General features: G+C 35.8%; 3 protein-coding genes and 1 long non-coding RNA gene across 5 annotated transcripts; 1 reads left to right on the forward strand and 3 right to left on the reverse strand.

The window, feature by feature from the left end:
* Positions 1–2,403: 2,403 nt before the first annotated feature.
* On the reverse strand, positions 2,404–4,710 carry LOC116404019. Of its 2 annotated transcripts, XR_004216956.1 has the most exons (4): positions 3,307–4,710; positions 3,120–3,159; positions 2,940–3,035; positions 2,404–2,861 (listed from the first exon to the last, which is right to left on the reverse strand). It is a non-coding gene; the product is annotated as an uncharacterized LOC116404019 (long non-coding RNA). The 2 variants fall into 2 exon arrangements; XR_004216955.1 differs by having other exon boundaries at positions 2,847–3,035.
* Positions 4,711–6,617: 1,907 nt separating this feature from the next.
* LOC101219354 (F-box protein At2g26160) lies at positions 6,618–8,484 on the reverse strand. The gene is made up of 2 exons (XM_004149447.3): positions 7,016–8,484; positions 6,618–6,909 (listed from the first exon to the last, which is right to left on the reverse strand). The coding sequence occupies exons 1-2, from the start codon at positions 8,339–8,341 to the stop codon at positions 6,871–6,873; spliced, it is 1,365 nt and encodes a 454-aa protein (XP_004149495.2). The 5' UTR covers positions 8,342–8,484; the 3' UTR covers positions 6,618–6,870.
* Positions 8,485–9,361: 877 nt separating this feature from the next.
* On the forward strand, positions 9,362–14,295 carry LOC101219595 (hypothetical protein). Its single transcript, XM_011656251.2, has 3 exons — positions 9,362–11,211; positions 11,808–12,247; positions 12,391–14,295. Exons 1-3 carry the CDS (start codon positions 9,721–9,723, stop codon positions 13,862–13,864), a joined length of 3,405 nt encoding a protein of 1,134 aa, XP_011654553.1. The 5' UTR covers positions 9,362–9,720; the 3' UTR covers positions 13,865–14,295.
* A 77-nt stretch (positions 14,296–14,372) lies between these two features.
* On the reverse strand, positions 14,373–17,092 carry LOC101213698 (multicopper oxidase LPR1). The gene is made up of 3 exons (XM_004149427.3): positions 16,760–17,092; positions 14,811–16,268; positions 14,373–14,726 (listed from the first exon to the last, which is right to left on the reverse strand). Exons 1-3 carry the CDS (start codon positions 16,943–16,945, stop codon positions 14,673–14,675), a joined length of 1,698 nt encoding a protein of 565 aa, XP_004149475.1. The 5' UTR covers positions 16,946–17,092; the 3' UTR covers positions 14,373–14,672.
* Between the last annotated feature and the right edge of the window lie 7,750 nt (positions 17,093–24,842).

The following is a 24,842-nucleotide window of genomic DNA, read 5'->3' on the forward strand; positions in this document are numbered from 1 at the left end:
TTCTTTTCATACACAACCATGGTGGAAGATTGTAAATAATCATCACTACCGGCCAACAACTGTATTTAGAACTCATGTCACCATGAGGATTTACTTCATTGGCTGACAATGCTAAACGAAGATTTCTGGGTTCAGAACCAAAGTCTTGGCCATTTCATGTCTACTAACTTCCATGCTGGAGAGTCTGGCTGGATGTCGTAACTTACCATCATTAATTCTTTCAGTAGAATGCCAAGTCAAGTTTTCAGCACATTCAATGCTTCTGAATAGCCTTTTAAATCGTGGAATGATTGGAAAGTACCATATCACTTTAGAGGGAATTTGCTTTCTCCTTTCATTTGTATCCTTGACGTTTTTCCACCTTGATTGACACACATTCAGGACATTCAATTGCATTAGCAAATTCTTTTCTATAGAGACAACAATTATTCGGGCATGCATGAATCTTTTCATATTCCATTCCTAATGCACCTAATGTTTTTTTGCTTCATACAATGAATTCGGGAGCTCATTGGTATTAGGCAGAATTTCCTTCAAAGTTTCAAGTAATTCTGAAAAACTAGTATCACTCTATCCATACCTAACTTTTAAATTATACAATTTGACTAGAGTAGACAACTTTGTGTACTTTTTGCATCCTTCGTACAATGGTTTTTTTCAGCATCAATAAGCAACTTCTCAAATCCAGTTGGGTCTTTTGAATACTCCTCATGAGCAACTTCAATCATTTCTTTTACACTTCCAACATCCTGATGATCTTCACATGTATGGATGCCAAACTTTGAAGATTCATCATAGAAGGATGAGTTAGGAAGTTCTTCCCCATGCCAAAACCAAATTTTATAACTTTCATCAATACCATTAACATACAAGTGATCTCTAACACCCTTTCTACTATGTTTTTCACAATTCCCACATTTCAAACAAGGACAACGAATATAGGAGCTAGTTGTATTAGAAAATCCAAATTTGATGAAGTTTTCCACACCCAACTCATAATCTTTAGACAATCTACTCTTGTGCATCCAAGATTTATCCATCATTGTAAATCTAATGAGAAATAAAGTTATTGTCACTATTGATAATTAAAGTGGAAGGACAATGATAAGTAATGCCTTGTATAACCAATGTTGAGAATGTGAATCCAATCTATACAAATCTTCTACAATTATGGTCTTCAGTTTCTACTGCTAAGAGATTTTCATGCATTACAAATGAAACTTAAGAAAATTAAAAGAACTAACTAAACTCATTTCTTTTTTAAAGTGATTATAAGAAAGAAAGCAATTGCACGGCTGAGTAAGTCAAACAAAATGAGCATCACTAAACAAAGATTCCAGTCATGAAGATCGTAATCAACCTAATAAAATTCCAGTCAGAAAGATAGCAATTTGTTCATACATTCATTTGTTTTCTTTAAATCCTAATAAAATTTGATGGTGAAGAAAAACTACAGTACTTTAAAGATTGAATAAAAGTACACTAATTTCAATCAATTTGAAGTTTACACCTCCATCCTTCCTATCTATTATTGCTAATCATGCCATCTGAGTTTATATAATGAAGAATAATGAAATTGTTATATGTTTTAGGGAAATAAAAGCCTAACCTCAACTTAGTGGATGATGGATTTTGAAGCGACGAACGTGAGGCACTCGTTGGTGAAGTCGAAATGACGGGCGCAGCAGCGTGAGGTACTCAGGGATTTTGGAAAGATGGAATGCAGCGGACGGAGGACTTTGAAACGACGAACGTGAGGGATTCGAAGAGGTGGAACTCGACGGTGAAATCGAACGGACAGACGTTGAAGGCGAACGGATAGGCGTTGAAAGCGAACGACGATGACCGTCTGGAGAGGGAGAGGATTTCGAATGGCAAGGATTTCGGCTGGAAAGGGAATGGATTTCGGCTGGAGAGGGAGAGGATTTCGACGACGCGTCTAAAGGCTCCCTTCACGCGCGACTAATTAGGGTTTTAGAAAAGAGAAAACAGACTTAATTGAAATGACGTTGTTTTAGTACTAATTTCTTGACGTTTTTAAAAACGTCAAGGATTTTTTTTATAAATTTCTTGACATTTTTCAAAACGTCAAGGATTTTTTTATAAATTTCTTGACGTTTTTAAAACGTCGAGTAAAATTTTAAATTCTTGACGTTTAAGAAACGTCAAGCATGTCGAATTCATACGCTTCTTGACGTTTTAAGAACGTCAAAAAATTAATAGATATTTCTTGATGTTTTAAAAACGTCAAGAAAAAATTTATTTTTTCTTGAAATGATGTTTCAGAAAAATTCTTGACGTTTTTTATTAAAAATGAAATCTTTCTTGACGTTTTTCGAAAAAAACGTCAAGAAAGGAAAACAGCAACCGTCAAGAAAGCCCATTTTTCTAGTAGTGTAAACATTCAAAGGTAGTGAACCAAGGACACAAGCAAATAATCACCTTCGACAGTTATTTGATTGCAAAAAGATTCATATCCCAATGCAGTATGACACCAAATAACAAAATTTCATGAGTCAGTCACATATATATCGAACTCTTCCTAAGAAACAAATAAGCAAACACGCATTCATATCCACTTACTTAAAAGCAAGTCACATATACTTAGATGTGATCAAATAACCATTCACTTACCCCTTTCATGCTTAAGTCTATTCAAAATAATGTGCTTAACATTTTCTTGTGTGTCGTTCGGGTTTAACAAAATTATATTAACAAAAAATCCCCACAAAATACTTCAAAAAATGTTGTTTCCTAATCTGGCGCTAAGCACGATGTACGTGCTTAGAAAGGAACTCCGCCAATTTCGATCTAACTTCATCGATTTCATCTTGAGAGTACGTAGGAGGTAAACTTTTCATCTATAGATAATAAAGTGGTTAAGAATTATTTTCATTCCAAACAATGACATAAAGTGGTTTTAAAATTCTAATACTTACGACATCTACAATCGAAGTACTCTTCCCAGAAATTATGTCCCGCATGAATCGCATAACATAGTACCCGCATTCTACCACACCATTTTGTTTGGGACACTGGATGTAGAATAAAAAAAATACGTGTGAAACGTTTAAATTAATAACTTATTTACGACTATCCTACTGGTCAATGCCACATACCTTAACAACCCTCCAACGCAAGCATACATGGAGTTCCAACCTACGTAGAATTATATGTTAAATATGTGCACGTAAAGTTAGTCAATACGTTTTCAGGGTTATGTCTAACTGCTTACAAGATTAAACACATATATAGAATTGTTGTGGAGCAGTGTGCCTTAATTAGTAAAGTATACTTTAAACTAACCTTCAAGTCACTTGATCTTGTGTCCCCCACATTTTCTTCTTTCTTCACTTCTGTCACAACGTTTGTCGCTTTATCTGGTACTGAATCAGAGGCTACGTCTTCAGTCTCATCATCTGAAACCCCTTCGATTGATGGTGTTCCTTTCAAACACATACTAGGGTCTTGTTCTTTTTCATTCTATGCAACTCCGCTTCTAGCTCGATAATTCGTTTGACCATTTGATCACGTTCCTCATACACTGTCCTCTCCTCATTACCTTCTTTAGATTCCATTGGGGTATGGAAATATTTTTTCTTAGTCACGTACTTTCCCCACGTCTCGGAGTATGCCGGACGATCTTTCCCTCCCAATGTCTGGGTGAGAACATCGTCACCACCAGATAAACTACGTCCCTTCTGGTTGCCCATTAGATCGTCCTAAAATAGTGCACGAAATGGAAACCATAGAAACAAAAAAAAAAAAAATGGAAATTATAAATTGCCAAATTTTCTCAACTTGTTAACTTATAATAAGATTGGCAACGTCCATCGTCTCTTTATGTGGGAACTCTCCCTTACGATCCACCAAATCTACTTTTAGTTCTTTTCTTTTAGTTCTTTTCTTATAATATTTTTTAACATTTGTAGACACAACAATCATATATAGTTTAAAAATTATAAAAGGATTTAATTTTCTAAACCTAATTAACCATTGTAGCAACGTTAAATCTATCTAAGACACACATATATAGTATATATATGTGTGTTAGTGATACATAGTATATAGCATACACATGTCATCTTCAGAAAGCAAACAAGAGTTAATCATTTAAAAATAATGTTGGTGGGTATAGAAATAAATAATAATTGGTGATTTTGGAATTTGGATGAATTGAAATGATGGATTGTTTTGTGGAAAAGTGATTTGTTGATGTTCGTAGTTGGAGGGACCATAACCAAAAGTATAATGTCTTTTTATAATTGCAAATTGCGATTAATTAGCCTTTGCTCTCTTCCCTACAAAAATATACAATAAAAATACATTCTTTTCTTTCTTTCTTTTTTTTAATGCTAAACTAATTTTGTATTTTCTTTCTAAAATCTCTTTCTTTTATAAAGTTTTAATAATTCTTTTTTTTTTAAAAAAATCATAGTGTATAGGATGGCTCCTTGCTATAAATCTAATATTTCTTTTATTTTTTGCCAACCTTCCCAATGCAGTTTTAAAAGGTTGCTATTCCCTCAATTTTTTCATTTTTAGGTTTGATCCCAATTTATATTAATAAATTTGAGTTCATCTAGTTGTGAGTTTCAATGTCACGGTTGGATGGAATGAATTACTTAGTGAACTAATTTAAATTAATCATATGTCAATTTAAATTGGGTCCAAATTTCCTATTCAACCATACCAATTATACTATCAATTTTAAAAATATATTCACATATTATATTTTCTTTTAAAAAAATTTAGATAGATGCTTAATAATTTTTTTAAGGCTAAATTAATTATGTATTTTCTTTCTAAAATATCTTTAAATTTTATGAAGTTTTAATAATTCTCTTACACTTGAAAAATGGAAAAAATAATAATCTTCTTACCAATTTTAGTTACCATAAAAAAAAAAAAAAAAAAAAAAACCTCTCTGACTTTGAAAATTTTCAACAATATTATCACAAAAATAAAGTTTAAAATATATCCTTTATATGAACAAAAATGATTAAAACAAAAGTTTTAAAATGGTTTTACTGTTAAGTATAAAATTTATATAAATACTCTCATTTTTTGCAACTAAGTGAAACTTAAAATTTCAAGTTAAAAGTACAAAATCTAAGAAATTCCCACAAAAGTAAATTAGAGGATAATTTTGATTTGGTTTGGTTTTTCAATTTTAGATTTTTTACTTTGGTTGTAGTGCTAAAATTAGTTTGAGGGATTGTTATTGAGAATTTATATATTTTCTTGACATTATATTATAACTTATAGTTTAAATGTTTATTAATTTTTTAAAAAAGTTATTGACATATTTGGTAAGAAAGCTGAATTATTAATTTGAATGAAATAGGAAGGAAGTTAGCTACAAAGAGCTTAGGCACCCATTCCATAATTATTATTAATACATCCTTGATTTTTATGACCTACTTGACAACGTATATATGGGACTATGAAGTTTGGTGTTTTTTTTTAATAGACTCTTTTTATGTTTGTATTGTCATTTTTTTTACTACGACTAGATAGTAGGAGATCCAAACATTAAACATGTTAGTCAATTACATCAATATTAATCAAACGAGCATAACGAAATAAGTTTTGTATTACAAATCGAATCTAAAACGTTTTATCAATACATGTGTTTTGGATTATATTATAAAATACCGCACAATTTTTTTTGAAAGATGAGTGATGCACCTTGCAAAGGAACCAAATTCATAAATGAACTAATCTTTTAATAGATTAATAGACAAAAATAATCCCATGTGGCAGATTTCAAAAGGTATGGTGTAGTTTTAAAGAATTAAACACCATAAACAAAATCAAAACAAACTAAAATCTAAAATTTCTTACATTAAAAACATGTGAGTAGTGGGATATAAATGGATAATTATTTGCAAAGAATCAATCAAATGTTTATTATGAATAAAAAAGAAAGGTTTAGGAATCAAACTAATCTCTAATTTTAATTAATTAAGAAAATTACTAATCAATTATATTAATTATTTGAGCAAGATACATCATATAAATTTAGAGGTATTTTCCAATATGATAAAAAGTTGCAAAAAAAATATAGTTTTTCTATTATTTGTTATATTTTGTTTAGTTCTAATTTATTTGTTGTTATCATAATAATTTCTCACAAGCTATGTATCTGGAAAAAGTTAGATAACTTAGATTTGTATGAAAACATACAAGGTAAATGGTGAAAGATTTTCAAAATTGAAGGCAGAGGATCACCAAAACAATATATAATAAACACGTTACGAAATGTTAAAAAAGATTTGGATGTTTCACTTGTGCTCCAATAATATTCACTAGCATTAAAAAAAGATGGACAATTTTCATATAATTTTTTATAATGTAAATAAGTAAATTTCTTTTTCCTTTTTAAAAAATGGTTTTGCACGGGACACAGCCCCTACACAACAACTAGAATTTAGCTAAAATAATGCGTTATTTGACACTTCAAAATTAATATCAAAATATAAAATTAATAAATTCGCCAAACAAAACCACTCGTAAAATTAATTACAATTGATTTTTCTTTCCATTTTTGTTTGGACAGAGGGTAAATATTTTGGAAAAAGTTATGTTTTTTACAATTTCCTTTAAACTTATAATTATGTTCCACGTCAACTTTTTTATTAGGGTTGTTAATCCATAAAAAGTAAGTCTAAGTTAAATAACCTAAACCCTTTTACATCCATAATATACACTGAATATATACAACATATGCTACCATCTTTTTATATTTTTATCAAATGAGATTCTATGAAACAAAAAATAATAATTCAAAGCTAACAACACAGTTAGATATAGATCGAGCAAATTTTATGAACTCACCATCAGAAATAATACCCAATTTCTTAGTGCCTAATTTTCATGGCGATGTGGAGAACTAAACAAGATATCCTGCAACAATGATTAAGATGATCAAACACAAATAACTTCATACACCCAAATGAAATTCAAATAATTCCCATCATTTATATAAATTATATTCACTATAATCATTTACCTTCAACGGAGGAATCGATTGCGAGAGCCATATCGGCGGCGAATTGAAGATCTCGATCATCCGTCCAGGATGTCCCAATATGTTTCCGAACCTTTTTCCTTCAACATCAAACACACGACTCGTACTTCTTTTACAAAATTCATCCTCTCTCACATCCGTGTAATAAACGCAATTCTTTTTGCATCCTTCAAACTCCGATGCTTCGATTGAAAAGCAACAATCGTTCCCCAGAATAATCGATTGATTTCTCAAATTCTTCAGCTCCACCCATGTCCCCCACTCTTGATCCAGCTTATAAGCTTTGAAATCAACTGCTTTTGGTAATGAATTGTATGGCGTATGTCGAACTGGAATAATGAAAGGTTGTTGTTGTTGTTGTACTTCCGCGTCCTCCACGGCGGCGATTACGGGTTGAAAATGACGCTCTTTGTTGAGGAACCGATCGATTACGAGAAGTTCGCCGCCGCATTCCACTAGGTGTTTCTGGTGGCCGAGACCGATCAGAGGAGGAGAAAATTGTACTAATCGCATTGATAAATCGATCCAGAAAACCGTTCCCCATCTATCCACTGTGTAGTACTGTTGATTGTAGACAATTACATCGTCGTAGTGGAAATTTTGTTCATCGATTAGAGTCCATTTCTCATCGCCAGATCTGGCAAACCCTAACTTCCCACCCTCAAACACTGCGATTATGGTACAATCTTTAACGTCTGATCCAGAGGAATTTGGGAATAGAACGATCTTAGAGATTCCAGGAACACAAGTGGTATCGGTGTACTTGAGCGAATAAGAGACGGCCAATTCGTGGATTCGAAGATGTAGTAAGTTGAATTCGTTGTGTCCTTCGGAAGGATCTTCCAAGTTGCGTGGGATTATTTTCTTGGACAGAGGATGAAGAAAGCGCATCTTACCTAGTTCGGATTTCTCGACCTTCACTAGACGGCCGTTGGGGGGAGTAGGAGAAGAGGAAGAGGAAAGGTTAGGGGTTGGTTGGTGGTTGAGAGGACCGAGACGATAGAGGGTGGTTTGGGAGAGGAAGGCATGGAGGGGGAGAGTGGGAGAGATGTATGGAGAAGGAAATGGGAGAGGAAGAGGAGGAGATGTTTGGGAGAAAGGAGGAAGAGAGGAGCGCCATGAGCGGCAAACACTGCGAAATCGGAGGACGTCGATGTAGTTGTGGAGGTGTTTTCCAACAGCTGGCCAGATCTCCGGGGGGAGTTCCGACCAGGGGACTCCGGCGTCGTCCATTTTTAATTGGTGGAAGGAAATTGACTTTGACGTCAGTGTTGTGTGGACACAATCCTCCTCATTATCACAATACATAAATAAATTAACTAATTCCTTTTTCTTTCTTTAACAAATAAATACAGATTCATAAATGGGAAATTGGGATATAGTATCCATAAATTGAGTTCTCTATGTTTTTGTTTTTGTTTTTTTTTTAAAAAAAGATAAATTTATAATGTTTCATGTAGTTCACCCCTTCTTGTGTGTATACATTATGGGGGTTGATTTGTCTTCCAGTAATGAAAAAACATGAGAATGAGAATGCACATAATATATAATAAACTTGAGAAGAGTGATACTAGTGATTGAAGACCAATCTGTGACTTTTGTGGACGGTAAATCGGTAATTATGATGGTGTAGAGGATGATGCCTTGTTTAAATATAAAAAAATGGACATGAGTTGATATATCTTAAAAATGAGTCAGCAAGAGTGACGATAAAATGCTAAGAGGGTTGTGAATTAATGTAGATACAATATGAACAATGGATCCAAATTATCCTAACCTATTTCCAAAGAATTTCAAATTAATGCCAATATATAATATCAATATTAAGAAGCATTCATTTAGTGTTGTTCCATTCAATTGCGTTGTTCTACTTTCCTCATTCTTTAATGGAGAAGAATTATAAAATTAATGGTTGTGGAAATATAAAAAAGTCACGTTGAAACTCAAAATTTATAAAATTTCATAGCCACGTAACAAAATATTGGAGTCCCTTCCCCAATATATTTTTTAAATTCCAACTCCAAGTTAAATCTTTCTTTATTTTTCTTAGTATATGACAAGTTTAGCGTATGTAAATTTAACAAGTTGATTTAACAAAGGGCTGATTGCAACCAATAATAGAAAGACGAGATGGGAGATAATTGGTCACATTGAAAATCCAAGGGTGTTTTTGCAATCAAACCCCATAGTTTAGTTTAGGGGTGATTTCTCTTATTTGTATGCAATTATTGGTGATACGAGAGAGGTAAATTGGGAAGAATTTTGAAATCTCAAAAAAAAGGTTTGTTTTGGGCTTCGGGCTTTAGTGGTGGAAATGTGGTTATGTTTTGGGGCAACTGCAGCAGGCCTACGATTCTCCCATCCTCATTCCTCCTTTTAACTCAATCGCCTTCGCCACCCCCACCGTCCCCTCCCTCCCTTCATTTTTCTTTTTCTTTTTCCTTTTTTACCAAACAACGGTGACATTTCCGATTTAGTAGGAATATTCACAGTTTTCTCCTCTCAACCTTCAACAATGGCACCTCTCCCCTTTCCTTTCTTCTGATTTCCTTCCTCCTCATCAAACTTCCCTGCACTTTCTTCTCCTTCCCTCTTTTGGAATCCTCCCTATGTTAACTCCTCTCTCCCTTTCCATCTTCTTCTCTGATCCATAATCAACCAACCTGGACTTCACAACCAATTATAGTATGACTGATCATACTTCCGACAATACCAAGCCGCCATTGAAGTCCCTTCCCCCTCAAGATTGGGAATCCCTCATCGACGACTTCCACAGCGGCGGCCCTCGTCTTCACCGATGGTCTTCTCAATTTTCCATCACCCCTTCCTCTCTTCTCGACTTGGTTCTCTCCTCCATCCTCAAGCGGGATTTCCCTCTTAATCTCAAGCTTCACCTCCTCCATTTCATCGATGAATTTGTTTCCCTTTCTGATTTTTCCGATTCTTCCGACTCTGTTTTGTCTGAATCCATACTCGAGCGTTTGGTAGAAACCCTTCGTGCGATTTTACAATCTCCGACCTCTGATGGCCTTTTCACGTTCTCTCTCAAGGAGCAAATTATGGTCTCCACTACCTCCATTTTCATTTCCGTTGATGCTTTGCGGAATTTTGATGTTCGATTGGTTGAGAGCTTGACTGAATTGCTGCTTACTGTTGTTAACCGCCCTAATCATGGGATTGATAGGCAGGCTCGAGCAATTGCGTGTGAGTGTTTGAGGGAATTGGAGAAGGCTTACCCTTGTTTACTGTCCCATGTTGTGGGACATCTATGGAGTTTGTGCCAAAGCGAGCGCACGCACTCATCCCAGAGCTATATTTTGCTTTTCACAACTGTCATCAGTAATATCGTTGCACAAAAATCAAGCGTCTCGATACTCAGCACGTCTATTCCTTTGGTTCCTTTCAACGTTCCGCAATCTGTTCTTGCTCCAGATTCGAGTTCAATTCGAGAGGTTTCAGCTGGATTGAATTCTAAGGAATTGAGGAGGGCAATAGCGTTCTTGCTTGAATCACCACAAATTCTTACTCCGCCTGCCATGGTGGAATTCATGGCTATGATTATGCCTGTAGCTTCAGCTTTGGAGTTGCAGGCGTCAATGTTGAAGGTGCAATTCTTTGGAATGATATATTCCTTTGATCCATTACTGTGCCATGTTGTTTTGATGATGTATTTGCATTTTTTAGATGCATTTGATGAGCAAGAACACGAGATTGCTCGCCGACTTTTGTCGATTTCTAAAGAAACACAGCAACATCTGGTTTTCCGTTTGCTTGCACTCCATTGGTTGTTGGGTTTATTCAGGATTGATAGTTCACTTGGAAAAAAGATAACTTCAGTTGCTGAAATGGGTTTGAGCTTCTATCCTGCAGTGTTTGATCCGCTTGCTCTTAAAGCTTTGAGGCTTGACCTTCTTGCCTTGGCTTCAATTCGTAGCACAATGCACAAAGCAGAGACTGTTTCAGCCGAAGATTCAGAATCTGGGAAGTCAGTGGTGAAGCTTCTTCAAGATGGTCTGGTATGCGTATCAGCTTTCAAATGGCTACCCTCAGGAAGCACAGAAACTGCTGTTGCTTTTCGTGCCTTCCATAAATTCTTGATTGGATCGTCATCTCATTCTGTCTCTGACTCGAACACCATCAAAAGTCTTGTGGATTCCAGCATCTTCCATATGTTGCAGGTTCTTCACTGCTATATATATATATATTTGTTACTGTTTTGTTTAAATTTACAATTTTCTTCACTAGTAAGTAGTAGGTCAAGGTGAATTGTTATTAAATTTCAAGAAAAATGACTACACTTATGTTAAATTTATTGCTCTTATTGAACTTCTATTTTCCAGTATTATGTGCTGAATGTTGTTCTACTGGAGAATTATCTGAACTATGAAAAATGTGAACCATATAGAACATCATTTGCCATCTTTATGGTTTTACTGCTTATCAGGCCGGGAAGCTTGAAATATATATATGAGGTTTAGAATCACGAGCTAATAGAACAGTATCCTATTCTAGGGATATCTCTCTCTGGTGTTGTAGCGTGTGAAACCACTTCAATTTTTCCCTAATGGAGTCGAAGTTTAAAGCATGTATGAAATTTTTTCCATCTAGAGGAGTTGGGGGAGGCAATCGTTTCCTAGCCATGAGAGGCCTTTACACTCATGAGAAAGAGCTGAAGGCTTCTTTCCCTTTCTGCTTATTTGTTAAGATGGGGAGTGGTGGTCAACTGAAAAAGAAGCTCAACTGTATTTTAATGTCTTTAATATTTACCTTGCAGGAGATGCTTGTGGAGTCAATATTGGAAAGTCAGAGATTGGTTCCCGTCATTGTTGCTTTCGCTGACCGATTGTTAGGGTGTGGAAAACACAGATGGTTTGGAGAGAACCTGCTCCAGAAATTTGACGAGCATTTGCTTCCGAAAGTTGCAATCAACTACAAATTAGTTTCTTGTTTCTCAGTATTCAATAGAATGGCTGAAAATGATACAATACCTCCCAGTGGATTGCTAGGACTTTTTGCGAAGTTCATGTTGTTTCTTGTTGAGAAACATGGACCAGATACGGGGATAAAATCTTGGTCACTTGGAAGTAAGGTACTTGGCATTTGCCGGACATTGTTGATGCATCACCAAAGCTCTCGATTGTTCCTTAAAATGTCTCATCTGCTTGCATTTACTTGCCTATATTTTCCTGACTTGGAAGTTCGTGATAATGCAAGGTATTTAAGTTCAAGATTGTCTCATGTTCTTTCATTTTACTTCTTTTTATACAGGTTTTTTTAACAATTTGAAACGATGTAGATAGTACTACAGACTTACCTACTGTTCCATTGAATCTCTCTTAATTTTTGGTATATTTCAGGATCTACCTGCGTATGCTGACTTGTGTACCCGGAAATAAACTTAGGGACTTGCTAAAACTTGGAGATCAACCATTCGGCATTTCACAGTCTCTTCATTCTGGAGCTTTATACAATGTCCAGTCTCCACGACTTTCTCATGATCTCAAGAAGTGCAGAAACATCTCATCCTATATACATTTAAGACGAAAAATTCCATTACTTGTAAAACATTCTTGGTCCTTATCTCTATCAACTTTAGGAGTTGAAAAGGACAAGTCTGGTTTTCCTGAGGGTATCATGGACATTGAAACTGTGGTTGAAGAAAGGGTGACTGAATTCTCATCTAATATCGAAAAAATTAGTCTACCTCAGGAGCCTTTGCGTGTAATGGACTCTAAGATCTCCAGGATTTTGGATATATTAAGGAGACATTTTTCATGCATTCCCGACTACAGACATATGCCAGGGCTTAAAGTTACAATATTTTGTAGTTTAAGTTTTGATTCAGAGCCTTTTAATCGTATTTGGGGAAATGATACATTTTCTAAGAAATTGGATGATATGGATAATCATCCTGCAATGTATGCAACTGTGCTCAAGTTTTCTTCTTCTGCATCATTTGGTCCTATTCCATCCCGTCATATACCTTTTATTTTGGGAGAGACTCCTGGGGATGAAGATGCTCCTAGTTCAAGGGGGGTCTCCTCATTGGACATCGTTCCCATACAGAATGGTTATGGGAAAGAAGACAGATTTAAGGCTCTGGTAGCAGTTGAATTGGAACCAAGGGAGCCCACACCAGGATTTGTTGATGTCTCAATTGAATCTACAGCACGAAGTGGCCAGATCATTCGTGGTCCGCTTGAAAGTATCACAGTTGGACTTGAAGATTTGTTTCTTAAAGCTGTTGTCCCGTCAGACGTATCAATGGATGAAATCCCTGGTTATTATTCTGATTTATTCAATGCTCTATGGGAGGCATGTGGGACGTCTTCCAGTACTGGGCGGGAGACATTTTCACTGAAAGGAGGCAAGGGAGTTGCAGCTATTGGGGGAACCAGATCAGTTAAACTACTCGAAGTCTCAGTGGCTTCTTTAATTGAGGCTGCTGAACTCTACCTGGCTCCTTTTATCATAAGCGTTGTGGGTGAACAGCTCATTCAAATTGTGAAGGATCGAAATATTATCAAGAATGTTATCTGGGAGGACATGGAATCTGAGAACTTCTCACAAGTGACCTCTTCAGTACCTGATCTCGATAGAGGCCCACTACGTCTTACATATTTTTCAAATGAAGATGAAATGGGAAGTCTTGTCACTAGTTATAAGAGAAACATGGGTCACTTCCATATTTTGATATTTCTTCCACCAAGGTTTCACCTTCTCTTTCAAATGGAAGTTTCAGATTTTTCAACGTTAGTTCGAATTCGAACTGATCACTGGCCTTGCTTGGCTTACGTTGATGATTATTTGGAAGCTCTGTTTCTTGCATAGGAAGAAACCAATTAGTTTCATTATCATCTTGGCAATACTCTATCCAGATCATTTCATCTGGTTTTTCTGTAGACACACTTGAAAGATGCTCGGGCACTTTCTTTTGCAGGGGGGAGGGTATTTTTTTGGAAACCCTTAGTAGATATACAAAATTAGTAAATACATTTGTAGTTTATGCTCAACTTGTATTCTTTCTAAGTGCACCCAGGGAGGCCGATAAATTCTTTTCTTCTTTTCGTAGTTGAGTGGTTTTAGGATTTTAAGTTGGGTCATTATGCCAGAGGCTTAAAAGTTGCATATGTAAACTAGAATTGTATTTACGATGCATACGGCCACATGTATAATTTCTTGTGTTGAGACTTGTCTTCTTCTTATTACATTTGTATCTCAGAAGAAAAGGTTCTGTTTTCAATAAGAATGATATTGGAGAACACGAACGGGTTGTTGGTTTTGGCTAAACAAATCAGTATAGAACGTGTTTCACACATTTATTTGATTGGAACTGACATTTGAACAAATACACATTGTATTGAATTTCATCCGTAATTGGTTTATGTATTGTTTTTGCTAGGTTCAAGCGTTTGGGATTTTGCGTTTTCATGTAGGGGAACGCTTGCTCAAGGTAAGACATACTAGAATGATCTACCTTTTTGTGGATTGCATTCTCCATTTTAATTGGCTTTCTGTTATGTTTATTGGGTACAGTATACAGTACAAAGCAAACTGGTAATTCATTAATAAGTCATAGTTCAAAACATTCATTTAGGTTGGGTTGAGTTGGATTGGTCCTCGTCTCCACAGCCTCTTCTCAGTAAACCAACTTCAATGGTCTCATCATAGCATTGTCTTCATGATCCAGTATCTGCATTCACATCAAAAGGCAACACTAGTTATTTCTTTTCACTTCAAAAACTTTAGTCAAAGAAGAAATTAACTTGCTACTTACGTGACAATGGTACACGTAGCCGGGTTCTGCGGTTGCATCAAATGGGTACGATGTGTTGGAATGTATATTGGAAAATCTCACCAGTATCTTTGTCACAAATCCAGGCATCATCTTGTACACATTCTTCCACCCTTTCTCATTACTATTTACCTTTCTTCTCTTTCCACGTGCATGTTCTTCGATTTTGCACTTCACTGCATCGTTCTTTTTCGTCATGCAATCCTTAAATTCTTCTAGGTGAACCAACTCCGTTTGTTCCAATGCGGCCAATAGCCCCATGTGAATGTGTAATGGATGGTTATCTTCTGTTAGATTGATCACATACCATATCTCTGTGCTCCCTACCTTTGGTTTCTCTGTCACAGGCGCTTCATATGGTTTTCCGTTAAGGTATAAATGTGTCGGCTCGTCAATGTCGCTCGTGTATTCGTACATGGCAATGTACCGTGTATATGATGCGCTGGATAAATCTGGTTTCGGATATTGTATTAGTTTCTTGGGAATAGGTTGTGTTTCAACTTCTTTGTTTTTTGAAATGTAAAATTTCATCACTTTGCTGTTAGCTTCATTGACGGGATCACCTGATGGATAAGGGTAGGCTGCGTCATTGGCTAGGATGACCGTGTTGGTCGTTGATTTTGAAAAGTCAACCACCACGTCAGCAATCTCAGATGGTGCCAGTAGGATAGCTTTGGATACTACAGGTTGTGAAAGGTAAGCCGAGTCAGATGCTACTTGTATGAATTTAAGACCATTGGTGAAGAAGAATCTATAGAATCTAGCGTTGCCAGCATTGATGATGCGAAACCGATATTTGCGACGTTGTACTCTCATCCGTGGCCAGGCCTTGCCGTTGACCACGATAACATCACCAAAGTATTCAGGTTGCCATTGGGGATGTATAGAGGGGTTGTTGCCGGTTGAATTCATGAAGATAGAACCATTGTAAAGGAAGCTTCGGTCAAAAACAAGTAACGATCGGTCAAATTCACGGCCATAAGGGAGCCGAAGTGGGGCCTCGACATCGGGGTGGCAAATTATATACGCTCCGACGAGGCCGGCAAGAAGGTTGACTCTAGTCAAGCCCATGGCATGATCATGGTACCAAAGATTGCCAGGGTGTTGCTGATTGGGATAATGATATGTTTTCTTGGTCCACGAAGGTCCTTTGTCCTTGAAGCCATTAGTGAACCATGAGGTGGCGTGGCCATCGCTAGCGGGCTCGGTGATACCACCATGGAGATGAACCACCGTTGGGACCCCGTTGTTGCCGGCGGGGATGGCGGTAGGAATTGTGGGGTCCCAAGGAAGAATGTGTTTTGAAGGGAGGTGATTTTGCCACGTCACAAAGGTGGAGATTCCATGGACGGCCTCAATTGTGGGACCAGGAACTGTGGCAGTGTCCTTGGAAATTCCGTAAGCAAAAACAGGAGTTGGGGGAAGATCTCGGTGAAATTTCTACCATTCAAAAATCAAACATAAACACACAATAAAATCAACAAATTTTTCTACACCATCGAATAAAAGATAATATATATAGATATAGATATTGTTTTGGAGAAACCCCTAAAATGTAATTTAAAAAATGAAAAAGCTTTGGTGTGTATTTAATGATGACCCAATGCTATAAGACAACTGGACAAGTGAATTCATTCCATGTTCTACAACTATGTCCTTGGAATCATCATCATATATCATAATTTAATTTATGTTGCAATAAGTTCCCATTAACAAGTCAATACAAGTCCTCAAAATCAGATATTTTTTCTCTTGAGAAAAAAAAATCTCATACTTTAGAATCGTATACTATTCCAATTCCCACAATAATTCAAAGCAGAATCAAGGAAGAGAAATTGATAATGATAAATAATAAAACATCCATTTATAATATGACTTACCAAAACATCAGAAAAAGAGAGAAGGAAATATTGAAAAGTTGAAGAAATTACCCATGTTTTGAGGAACATGCCAATCTGAAGATGATTAGGATGTTGGCCATGGAAGCCGAGAAGTTTGGGCATATCGGGGAGGTCATCGACGAACATCGGCAGCTTCTTTGGGTTTATAAGCTCATCGGAAATACCAAATACAGTTGATGATAAACAGAAAAATATGAATAGAAATGGGAAAATCATAGTTGGAGGAATGAAGGGGGTTTAGAATTGGAAATGTGTTTATGGTTTTGTGTGTGAGAGAGTGGGAAAAGGAAGTGATTGAGCTTTACTTTTATAGAGAGAGAGATAGTGCGTAACAATGACTTGTTGGCACTGTCTCTCTTAACTTTTTTCCTTTTGATTTTTCTGTAGTTTCCTTCTTCTTACCTTCCTTTTTAATGATTTTTATCACTCAACATTTTTCAAATATAATAAAACCCAAATATATAACAAAATATTTTCAATAATTTTATCAATTACTATAATTTTTTTTTGTTTCCTTTTAATTTTGATCAACCACATTTCTAAACATAGTTCATGATGTGAAAGGTTTCATATAAAATGTTTGTATGGGTTGCCAATAAACATAGGTTTGTTTTTGTAGTTTTTTTTTTTTTTCTTTTTCTAAATTTAAGTTCTTTGATAATTAATTCTTTTCATTGAGAATGAAGTTGAAAATTTGAGAAAAATTAGAAACTAGAACAAATAGCAAAATGACAAAATTTCATTTTTTTGTTGGGAATGATATTATTAATACGTGTACCTCTCAAGTAAACTAAAGTAAATTCTTATAACGAGTATTTAGGGTCTACATAATATGCCAAATGTTTTATTGTTGACTTTTTAAAATCATTTTGTCACTTATAACGTTTTATTATTAATTTTTATTACAATTTTAAAATTAGTTCTTCAATTAATTCTAAATCAATTTTTTTAATTTAGTGTAAAACGTTTCTTATTTTTCCCTTAAAAAAATGCCTATTGGTATTGAACAATATAAAACTTAATTTTCTAGCAAATTTCTATTGATTTCATTCCTTTCGTGGATGAGTTTACACTTATAAATTTTTTCTAAGTTGGGAAAATCAAGCTAGCATTTAACCGAATAATAAATAAACATTTGTAAACAAAAGTGATTGAAAATTAGGAAAGAACATTATAGAGAGGAATTATTTTTCTATATATTTAATTGAATTTTTTATTAATTATAATTTAACTATTTAATTATTTTAATCAATTAAGTTTTATATTTGTAATTATAAAAATTAAGTTTAATAAAATAATATAAACAGTAAACACTTTAATTAATTATGTTGATCCAAATTTATGTATTTTTTTTCAAACAAAACCTTAGGATTGTGAACAATTTGGTAAATATAAATAATATATATTTTGCAAAAAGAAAATATAAATATTTAAAAAGTGGTAGTCTTCACTTGCTTGCAAATTTTGCTTTATGAATAAATAAAATGAACATGAGTTATACACTTCCCTACATAAACACACTAATAAACATAAAGAAATAATGCAAAACCTTTTGTTTTATTTTTGGACCAAATACTTTTTCTAAGATAAAGAGCAAAAAAAGTAAGAAAGGAAATTGTTGAAACTTTGTATGTGACATAAATTGGTAAACTATGGATTAGTGGCGGATAAATATTTATTTTTATATATATATAATTGTTTTTTTTTTCAAATTTTTTAAAAGTAAAAGATTCAATTACTTAACTAAAAAATTCCAAAAATGTTTGTTATTGAACTTTTCAAAATAAATAATAAATTTCAAAAGATTGAATTTTAATCTTGATCAATTCCTCAATTTTAGTTTATGGTTATTTTTACAAAAACAAAATTATCTCAAACATTTTAATTTTATTATAAATTTGGAAGCATATTCACTTATTTTAATTTTTTTAATGAACAATATTTTGATCCATTTTAATAAGAGAGTCGATTTAAGATTTGTGGAAAGTATGAACACTAAAATTAGACCATTAAATATTTAGAGACTAAATAGGAAAGAAATTGGAGCCAAAATAGTACATGGTAAGAGGATCTGTGAAAATAAATAAAACTATTTACAAAATATATATATAAAAAATTCAATTTAAACCAATTGAAAATGTTCACCTAAGTTTATATTATTTTGTTTTACTTTTTTTTAAATACACAGGTTATCATCTACTTTGTCTATTTCTTTTTATATATAAAAAATACTATGTTGATCTTGATTGAATCAAATTAATTATAAAATATAACAAAAATTAAAATTATATCAATAATAGGCGTTGATAAACTTACTATTATCGATGTCTTTCAGAATATCAGTATTTATTATTGATAAATTATGAAATTTTACTATATTTATAAATATTTTCAATTTATTTGAAGTAAACCTTTCATTAGTTAAATATACCAATCTAAAACGACGTTGGCCTTCAATGAATCGTCATTCAACCTAAGATGGTGATTTAAAAAATTAAGGAACAAAAGAAGTAGTCATATTTTGAAAGTTTCATTATTTTTTCTCTCTTAATTGAATGATTAATATTCTATTAGTGATAATGGGTTGCATATGGTGTAAAAAAAGTGGACTAAAAGTAATGTAATGAATAATGTTATATTGTATATATGAATAAATCTTTATGATTTGCCCATATGGAGGGGTTGGTGTATGATGAGTTGTTTCCTATAAATAAATAATTACACATAAAGTCTTATGTGGAGAATTTAAAATTTGGGAATGAGTGCTTATTGTAATATTAAGTGATTTTAAGAGTGTGTCAACCATACTCTTTGAATAAAATAATGTTTAAACAAAATGCTATTATGAAAACTTATGCAATATATCGTTTTTTTTATATATATAAGAAATGAAAATTATTGTTGTACTAAATAATTGCTTCCTCATTTTTCCTTGGTTTGAATCAAGCCTTTCATAAGTGCTTTTGCTTTGGGTGTGTTTTGGGTAAAAATAATCTTACAAGTGGGAAAACCCAATAGTAGGTAACAAAGATGTAAGATGTGGCCCGGCCTCAACTAGCTAGGTAGCTTTATTTATTGAATGCACTTCAATATTCGACGTCATAGACTTGGTGTGCGTTTGAGACTGATTTCGGTATTCTTAAAATTACTTTTGTCACTTTGAAACATGTTTGTTTATTGATCGTTCAAAATTAATTTAATACTTATTGTTGTTAAGATATAACTCTTAAACATTTATGTAATTTGATTGGAACTCATTGTTATTGAAGTTGTTTTGTAAGGTCACATTTGTACTCTAAAGTAGGTTGTGTTATATTTCTTATCTCTTACTCTTCCACCTAATCTTCCTTAATTAGTATGATTTTGTACTTTGTAAGATCTTTTCCTTGTATTTGTTTTTCTCTCCTTCTTTACTTGAAGAGAACAAGTGTGATGTAATATGTAAACTTTCTTTCACTCTAAAAATACTCTCTTATTAAAAACCTTCAAATCGATTCTAGTGTAATTTAAAACTCATGTTTGGATTGAGCGTTTTAGGATCCATTCATAATCTAAAACTCATTATTAATGTAAATTCTGTAAATTAGGCTAATTACATTACATTAGGCTAATTATATTACATTCCTTAGTTAATTTGGGTAATTTAGCTATTTATGCATAATTTTCCTAATACTCTTGTATAAATACACAACTTTGATCAATAAACAAGGCATGGAATATTCTTCAGCATATTCTTCAACATGGTATCAGAGCTAGGGTTTTCAGACTCCATCTCAATCGCCGCCGCCGCCGCCGCCGCCAACCACCCGTGAAAGTCTCCATCCCGCATCCTCATCGCGCCTCGCAGACGTCTCGAACCGTCTCCGTCATCCTCATCGCGCCTCGCAGCCATTCCACCACAGCATCGACGTCGCGCCGATTAGTCGCAACCTCGGCATCGCAGGTGTCCATTTCCGCTCCGATCTGTCTCCATCCGCGAAGCGCCAGTCTACGCCGCTCCGATCTGTCTCCAATCTACGCCGCTCCGATCCGTCTCCATCCGCGAAGCACCAGTCTTCCTCTGTCGTTCCAAGCCGCACGCGACTTCTCTTCCAGCCGTGAGTGCAAGACGACATCTACCGTCCGACGCCGCCCACCAGACAGATCTGACGAATCCTTCAGTCGTTTGTCTTCAGATCTGACGAATCTTTCAGCCGTTTGTCTTCAAGTTTTTTTTTGTCTCCGTTCCCAGCCGTGCACCCCTGAATCCAGTCGCCGCAACCCAGCCGTGAACCCCTGAATGCAGTCGCCGCGACCCAGCTGTGAAGACGCTCACCTGTCACGAATCCCAGTCTTGCAAAGCAAATCTCAACCGCCAAATACAGTGAAACCCAGATCTGACAAATCCAGTCACGAATCAGTCAAAACTCGACCGAAAATCCGCATTGTTAACCCCAAATCAAAATGGAGAGAGACCATATCTTTAGACCCATTTCTACAATACTTGATAGTACAAATTATATCACATGGGCAAATCAAATGAAAAGGTTTTCTTATTGGAAAGAAAAGTATGGCGGCATTGTAAACTGGCGACATCACCAAACCAACTGCAAAGGAAGGGGATAACACATTCATATGAACGTCTCGAAGATTGGGACAGTAAAAATCATCAAAAATATCACCTGGCTTGGTAACACCTCTATTCCCGCTATACATGCACAGTTTGATGGGCCTTTGATGATGCTAAAAATATTATGGGATTTTTTGTCTACACGCTTCAAGTCTATTGGTTTAGCCCATTATTACCAACTGCACAGTACACTTGTAAATCTAAATCAAGATTATTGGTCAGTCTGTTAATGAATATTTGGCAGTTCTTCAACCCATTTGGACTCAACTTGACCAAGCGAACATCAGCAAAGATCATCTTCGCCTTATTAAAGTCCTTATGGGGATTACGTCCAGAATATGAATCTGTTAGAGCTGCTTTAACTACACCGGAATCCCTTACCCTCATTAGATGCAGCTATTCAAGAAATTCTGTTTGAAGAAAAGCGTCTTGGCATCAACTCTACTAAACAATCTGATGTTGTCCTTGCCAGCACATACACTCCCAACAGAGCCCGCAAATATGTTTTGTAAGAATTGTAAGCTCTCTGGTCACAAATTTAGTAACTGTCCTAAAATAGAGTGCAGGTACTGCCATAAACATGGCCACATTCTGGATAACTGCCCTACCACCCAGACCACCCCGACCTCCTGGCACTTCCACAAAAGAGAAAATTTTTACCAAACATGGTTCCTCATCTGTTGTTGCTGCGACCTCGGATGATTCATCCCTCATTCAGATAAGTGATCTTCAGAGCTTATTGAATCAACTAATTTCATCATCCTCCGCTCTTGCTGTTTCATCAGGTAATCGATGGCTTCTTGATTCTGCCTGTTGTAATCATATGACCTCTGACTCTTCTCTTATGTCTACTTCTAGCCCTACAAAATCTTTACCTCCTATTTATGCTGCTGATGGTAATTGTATGAACATCTCTCATACTGGTACCATTGATACTCCCAGTTTACATCTTCCCCATACTTACTGTGTTCCTAACCTGACCTTTAATCTAGTGTCTGTTGGTCAATTATGTGATCTTGGCTTAAATGTTTCATTTTCTCCCAATGGTTGTCAGGTTCAGGATCCGCAGACGGGACGGACGATTGGAACGGGTCGCAAAGTGGGAAGATTGTTTGAGCTCACATCACTTCGGGTTTCATCTCCTTCTTCCATCTCTGCTTCAGTCACTGATTCTGACACATATCAGTGGCATCTTCGTCTTGGTCATGCTTCCTCTGAAAAACTTCGTCATTTAATTTCTGTTAACAATTTGACTAATCTTACTAACTTTGTTCCTTTTAATTGTTTGAATTGCAAACTTGCTAAACAACCTGCCTTATCTTTTTCTCAATCCATCTCTAATTGTGATAAACCTTTTGATTTAGTGCATTCTGTATATTTGGGGTCCTGCCCCAATTACTACTGTTCATGGTTATCGCTACTATGTTTTATTCATTGATGACTACTCTCGATTTACATGGATTTACTTTCTAAAACATCGTTCTGAATTATCTCGCACATATATTGAGTTTGCTAACATGATTCGCACTCAATTTTCCTCTCCCATCAAAATTCTTCGCACTGATAATGCTTTGGAATATAAAGATTCCATCCTTCTTTCTTTTCTTTCCCAACAGGGCACTATTGTTCAGCGCTCTTGCCCTCATACCTCTCAACAAAATGGACGTGCTGAGCGCAAACATCGTCACATTCTTGACTCAGTACGTGCCCTCCTTCTTTCTGCCTCTTGTCCAGAAAAATTCTGGGGTGAAGCTGCCCTTACATCAGTATATACAATCAATCGTCTCCCTTCCTCTGTCCTTCAAAACACCTCTCCGTTCGAAAAACTATATGGTATTTCTCCCGACTATTCTAAACTCAAAGTTTTTGGTAGTGCCTGCTTCGTTCTGTTACATCCTCATGAACACAATAAACTTGAACCACGTGCCCGTCTCTGTTGCTTCCTTGGCTATGGCACCGAACACAAAGGATTTCGTTGTTGGGACCCTCTTTCCAACCGACTCCGGATATCTCGGCATGTCACTTTTTGGGAACACACTATGTTCTCTCGTTTGTCCTCCTTCCACACCTCTTTCTCTAGTCCTCAATCTTTCTTTACAAATACATCTGTTGACCTTTTTCCTCTCTCTGAACCCACCTTGGATACTGAGCTTGCACAATCTTCACCTGCTACTGCAAATCTGGATCCACCGTCTGTCTCCGATGATGTTCCTGAATCGCCACCTGCTACTCCTCTTCGTCGCTCTACCCGGGTAAGAGAACCTCCCCCTCATCTCACTGATTACCATTGTTTTTCTACCATTGTTTCCCTTGTTGAACCCACCTCTTATCAAGAGGCCAGTACTAACCCAGTATGGCAGAAAGCAATGGATGAAGAATTACAGGCTCTTGAAAAGACACACACTTGGGACTATGTTGATTTACCTCCCGGTAAAAGACCCATTGGTTGCAAATGGATTTACAAAATCAAAACTCACTCTGATGGAACTATTGAACGTTATAAAGCTCGGCTTGTTGCAAAAGGATACTCACAAGAATATGGGATTGACTATGAAGAAACATTTGCCCCTGTTGCCCGGATGACATCTGTTCGCAGCTTGTTAGCTGTTGCTGCTGCCAAACAGTGGCCTCTTCTTCAGATGGATGTCAAAAATGCATTTCTTAACGGCAACCTATCTGAAGAAGTGTATATGAAGCCACCTCAGGGAACTTCTCCTCCTCCCAACAAGGTGTGTCTCCTTCGTCGCGCTCTATACGGTCTAAAACAGGCTCCACGAGCTTGGTTTGCCACGTTTAGCTCCACCATTACTCAACTTGGATTTACCTCCAGCTCTCACGACAATGCCCTTTTTACACGACAGACAACTCATGGTATTGTTCTTCTCCTTCTTTATGTTGATGATATGATTATTACTGGTAATGATCAACAGGCCATATCCGACCTACAACAATATCTTGGTCAACATTTTGAGATGAAAGACCTTGGATCTCTCAATTACTTTCTCGGTCTTGAAGTCTCTCACCGTTCAGATGGTTATCTGTTATCTCAAGCGAAATATGCATCTGATCTAATAGCGCGCTCAGGAATTACAGACTCCACCACATCTTCAACACCGTTAGATCCTCATGTCCATCTAACTCCGTTTGATGGTGTTCCTCTTGACGATGCAAGCTTGTATCGGCAACTTGTTGGCAGTCTTATATACCTAACAGTAACTCGCCCAGATATTGCATATGCTGTTCATATTGTCAGTCAATTTATGGCTGCTCCTCGAACAATTCATTTCACTGCTGTTCTACGCATACTTCGCTATGTCAAAGGCACCTTGGGACATGGTTTTCAATTCTCATCTCAATCTTCCCTTGTGTTGTCGAGATATTCTGATGCTGATTGGGCGGGGGATCCTACTGATCGACGATCCACTACAGGATACTGTTTTTACTTAGGTGATTCTCTCATCTCATGGCGTAGTAAGAAACAAAGTGTTATATCTCGTTCCAGTA

The sequence above is a fragment of the Cucumis sativus genome, chromosome 5 (genome assembly GCF_000004075.3).
Source record: "Cucumis sativus cultivar 9930 chromosome 5, Cucumber_9930_V3, whole genome shotgun sequence".
Classification (NCBI taxonomy): Eukaryota; Viridiplantae; Streptophyta; class Magnoliopsida; order Cucurbitales; family Cucurbitaceae; genus Cucumis; species Cucumis sativus.